This window comes from Gasterosteus aculeatus, chromosome 8 (assembly GCF_964276395.1).
Source record: "Gasterosteus aculeatus chromosome 8, fGasAcu3.hap1.1, whole genome shotgun sequence".
Classification (NCBI taxonomy): Eukaryota; Metazoa; Chordata; class Actinopteri; order Perciformes; family Gasterosteidae; genus Gasterosteus; species Gasterosteus aculeatus.
Window position 1 is genome coordinate 20466093 of NC_135695.1, and position 5656 is coordinate 20471748.

Sequence of the window (5656 nt, forward strand, 5' to 3'; positions counted from 1 at the left end):
CAGAAGGAGAAACCGGAGGAGCGGCAGAGCGATGCTGAGAGCGCAGCAGGATGTCTTTCACCTCCTCCTCCTCCTCCTCTCCCTCCTGGTCCCGGACTCTCCTCACCTTGCTCCTTTTGCACCTCCTGCCGCCGTGCCTCCTCCATCCGCAGCCGTGCCACCTCCTGGCTCAGATCGGACACACGGTGCGCGTCGGCGCGCTCCTCCCGGCGCAGCGGGGGGCTCGCGTTCAGGTCCAGGCGGCGCTGAGCCGCGCGGCGGCCGCGATGGACCGGGACCGGGACCGGGACAGGGACCGGGACAGGGACCCGAACCGGGAGCGGAACAACTTTCTTCCCTACAACTTGAGCCTGGAGCTGGTTTCCCGCCAGCCGGCCGCCGCGGACCCGGAGTCCCTGTTCCGGTGCGTGTGTCAGGGCGTGGTGGTGCAAGGAGTCTCCGCCGTGCTGGCCTTCCCGCAGAGCCGCGAGGAGCTGCTACAGGTGGACTTCATGGCCTCGTTCCTGGAGATCCCGTTCCTCAGCGTCATTGAGCACGGAGAGCCGCTCCGCACGCAGGTACGACCCCCCCCCCCCGCCTCTCTGCGCACGAACCCACCCGCATCCGGTACCGGTTCCACCGCGGTCCTGGTCCCGGGTCTGGGGTCGGTGGGTCTGTGTGGTCCGGTTTGACCTTGACCTGTTTGATATGTGGAGGTTCCTGTGACGTGGTGCGTAAAACCAGACAGTCGGCGGCGGAGAGCTGTTTGTTTGTTTGTTGATTGGTTTGTTTGTTTACCAGTGAACATTGTGAAATTCGGTTGATGTCTAAAAGACGTTTTTCACCACGATTTGAAAACCTTCTTTATCTGTGGTTTGAGTGACTTTATATGATCTTCCATATTGTGATTTTATTAATATTTCACATTTCATACTATAAGTGTGGAGCTTTAATCCGCATCTTCTCAACGGAAAACAAACTAACCAACAACTTATTTTGAAATTCTTTTGAACTTCAAAACACTCACAGCGAACATTTATCAATTTAAATTAAGTCACAGTGAAACACATCAACTGTCTCCACCTACAATACAAAGAAGATGACACATGCAACAATTAACATGTATTTAATAAACAAAAATATATGTAATATATGTATACAAACAGCGTTCTTGCCGTTGTCAAAGCAGGAGCTGAATTCAGAAGGTCCGCCATATTTCAAATGGATATGTGCAAATAAACTACTTAGTAGATTAATATTCACTCGCTGGCGTATTTCACGGGATTCACAGTCTCACAAATGTTTATTTTATATGTGAAATGGTCTAAAAACTCTATCTTGTATAACGTCGGGCTACGCTACAAGCTAGCGATGAGCACAAACTGAAGCTAACGGGGCAAAATTTGGATTGCATCGTTGGAATAATAAAGTAGTTTGAGTTGCTTCAAATGTAGTTGAAGAAGAGAGACAAATCATCCAGTTTTCCACTAAAAATCAACAATGAAATCCTGAGTGCTGCTCAGCGGGATGTTCTTTAAATACGGCTACGGATTGTCGAACGAAACCGGCCTTTCCTTCTTTAAATGTCATCGTCAAATCATCGACCCACAAATCAACATTTTCAAACAGATCTGGGTTTTGTGACATGTCGACGTTTCATAATAAAAACGGGGAAAAGCGGTTTTCTGCCGTATTGAAATCGACGATGAAATTGTGGTCTGTGCTCACTGGGCTGCTTCAGGCCTGAGACCTTTGAAGAGTGAGATGAGTGACGGGTGGAGTGAGAGCAGACGGGTGAGGGTGGAGGTCTCCTTTGCAGCTGGACGGAAGGACGGATGAGACGACGCTGAGGAGTCAAATGAGCTCCAGAGAACCTCTTTCATTTACAGTAGGAAGCAGTTCTGCTTTCTTTTCACGTCTGAATTACACATTTTTTTGTCCCTAAACACCCCAGAATGTGCCAAACTTCCTCCCTGAGGCTTTCAAAGTAAAAGCTTGAGTGTTTGTTGATGAGATTATCTCTGCAGAGATTTTCATTTTCACGCTGAAAACAATCCAGTTAAAGCTGGTATCAGGTTTCCGTCTCCTTAATCCTGTTCATCAAGCTGCAGTTCAGAAATGGGACACCGGCACATTTAACCTGCTGATATTCACAGACGGGACTCTTCATACAATCTGTATTTTGAGCTGAAGACACGTCGCTCATGAATAATTTAAGTCTCAACGCGACGTGTAGAACTGACCCGCTGCTGGTGTTTCCGTGTTCTGGAGGAACACCTTCGTCCTGCTGCTGCTTGTTGTTGACTTCAGAGATCCAGTGAAGGAGCTCGACATCTGCTCGGAGGTTCGGGGGCTCGGAGGCCTCGGCGAGGGGGGAGGTAGCCGCCGTTTGATGTTTACACAACAGATTCCTCTCGTCAGGTCGGAGACGATCGGCAACAGATTTTTATCCCCGTTCCTCCTCTTCGTCCTCGTCTCCTCGGTCACAGTCTTGCTGATTAAGACCTCTGAAATATGAATGAATGAGTTTGTTTCATCTTCTATGTGAATCCAAGCATGAATAGATCCTCTTAACACGTTTATACATACAAAATAAAATACTACAATTATAAAATACTATTATACTTACTAGGATTAGAAGTAATAGATGGTCCTAATAAGCACCTGATAATACACTGATTATATGTATTAATTACATAATGACTGATGACTGAGGTTATAATACTGATCAGGTTCATTGATTAAAGCTGAAGCTGCTGTTGGTTTAAGAGGATTTAAAACACAATAACTCATTCCAATCAGACAATGTCTGATCAATAGGTAAACTGATATTGGTTTTATCAACATGACATTTCCCTCCCGGACGCATTTCCAGGCAGTGACGTGATCTCTGATCACTTCAGGTATCAATGACAAACAAAACCAGGGTTATGAATGAGTTCAAACATCTGGAAAATGTGATGCAAAGAGCTTCAACCTTTTTATTCACACATTTAGTCCTTTAACTGGTTTACAGTAGTTACATAACCTGGTGAGCTGGTCAAACCAGTTTTAACTAGTTCACATTGGCTGACGTGCTGGTTAAACCAGTTTAAACCGGTTTAAAGCTAGTTTGCGTTGCCTGGTGATTTGAAGCTGGATTGTAGAAATGAAAAAGGTGAGAGGTATAAAGAAGCCTCTCGCATTTCATTTCACTTCCCATCGCGCGTTACTTTGCACTTATATATTCTCTTTATCATCAGAGTTATTTAAGTGAGCCGTGGCTGGAAGCACATTTCAGTTATAAAAGATATAAACAAGCTGAAACCTCAAATCAAATTTTGCTTAATATTTTATCGGCGCTTTGCTCTCTTCTCACGGAAAGGCCGGACTACAGACTCCTGGTCATCTGAAGAACTGATCACGGCTTTGAATTAACTTCAGCTGGTGTTAAAAACGTAGATTTGGTTGTTCAGATACGCAAAACATGTTGAATCATTGAACAGTTTTATTTGAATGCATGTTTCAGTTGGTGGTGGTTACACAAATATCTGTAGTTCAAATGATCTTTATAGCTGCAGGTAAACACTGGAGTAAAACTGTCCACTGTGACAGGTTATTGATTTCATTGACATTTCCTTGACAGAACTTTGTTTTAACTGCGAAAAAAAAAAAAATTATTTGAACTGTAATGGATCCCTGAAGTGAGAGGAAAGATGGACCCAGGAAAACCACAAAGGAATCCTCCATGTCTTTTAGCAAAGCACTCTTGGAACTGTGTTGGATGGAGTTGTAGCGGCCTGTGACCTCTGACCTTTTTTTAATAAGCAGAAAGCCGTGGTGACGTCATAATCTAGATTAACCGCCAGACGGAATCTTGTTAGGGCTCCCGCGTCAGGAGACGTAATGAGCTGATAATAGCTGCCCACCATTTAGTCTCTGCAGGCCGATAAACACATCAGCCTGATCTCAGACCAGCTGGAGATCGCTTATTACACACACACACACACACACACACACACACACACACACACACACACACACGAACACGAACACGCAAGGTCTGGACCAACATGTGTGACGCCATGTTCATGTCCTGTGGGACAAATGAGAATTAAAAGCTTCCAGTTTGTCATGAATTCAGTTCACGTTCATCAACACAAGCTCGGCTTCATTCAAAGATTTTCCTGCCACCACAGACACACACACACACACACACACACACACACACACACACACACACACACACACACACACAGAGCCCTGAGCTGCCTTCAGGCTCTCAGACATTAGTGAGGAACATTTCCAACTGATAACCAAAATTAGACATATTTATATTCAGTATAAAACTTAAGTAGGTTACAGACGCCACTTGTATTTATTCCTGTAACATCGCACACAAACTGAATAACAACACACTCGGGTCTCTTTCAAGGTCGTCACTTCTGCTGCTGAGAAAACCACCAACTATCTTCTTGCACAGGATGGAAGTCGGGTTCGATTGTTCTTCACACCCGATCGTCCGTATTGATGATATTGTCAACGTGATGTGTTCTAATAATAATTATAATTCAGACTTCAAAATAAAACCATGTGTGAAAAAAGGTTTTTATCTTTTCCTAAATACAAATGAGTAGTTTCCTGGGGAGTCAGAATTTTGTTTGGATTGTAAGTAAGACAAACAGAGGCGCGACATACAGCGGAGAACTGTATGCTATAAGCTAGCTGCTAGGCTAAGCTAGCTGCTAGGCTACTTCCATCTCAACATCTAACGTTACCCTGCAGTCTGCAGAGGACCACCACTGTGTCCCTAAAAGACGGTGGTGTGAAAACGTTCTGACTAAATGTGGGAGATTGTTGGCTCTTCAAACGCAGCCGTCAAATGATGGAGAGTTGAGAGCAAAGTGCACGAGGACAACAGGAAGAGTTGCTAGTTCAACATGATCCATCAGGTGGAATTCTGCCTCCAAGATGAAAAAATGTGTGTAGCTTTGTGTTTAAAATAACATTCACAATTAAACAGTGTGTAAAATACACGCTACTATTAAGATTTAGTCTTTAGAAGAAAAACAAACATTCATTCAAAACAACATTCATTAATTGCGATTAATCGCGATTAATCCTTTTTCAAACTAAATTGAAAACTAATTAGTTAATTTTTTTATCTATTGACGGCCCTAATATTTACTTTTTATAAGATAACCTAAAAACCGTTGACGGGAAATGATTTAATTATGAATCAAAAATGACCTCCTCGGCCGTGTTTGTGTTCGTGACCTTGAACCTGAGCGCGTTGTACGTTGTGTACGTGAACAATAGTGTTTGTGAAGCCTCTTGTCATCGTTCAGCAGATTTTATCCATCACCACAAAAGCCCTCTTGAGTTTAAGGGTAAACAGTCGGCCTCCTCTTCATCAGCGATGATACTTAGCATCACATCTCCTCCCCAGAGAGCTCGGGAGTCTCTTCTTCTGTGTTTTGCTGTTTTGTCTCCAGTGTGAGATCCTCTGGCAGTGTCGACACATTCTGTCTCCCCCTCGCCGCTTGTGTCGTCGCGTGGTTGTTGTGTTCTGGGTGTGAAATAAATCCAGTGTGACTCTGAGCTGCTGGGTTCTGCCTGATGACGTGAAACATTTATTTACTGTTTTGAAAGTCTTTGATCAGGGGAGGATTATCCTCCACCTCGCTGCTGCCTCCCT

The 5656-nt window shown here is 44.3% G+C and overlaps 1 protein-coding gene across 1 annotated transcript in view; it reads left to right on the top strand.

The window, feature by feature from the left end:
• Window positions 1-5656, top strand: part of grin3bb (glutamate receptor, ionotropic, N-methyl-D-aspartate 3Bb) — a 26978-nt gene continuing 21322 nt past the window's right edge. Inside the window, exon 1 of the mRNA XM_040183313.2 lies at window positions 1-557. Coding sequence (XP_040039247.2) covers window positions 51-557 — 507 coding nt within the window. The 5' untranslated portion in view covers window positions 1-50. The remainder of the gene's footprint in view (window positions 558-5656) is intronic.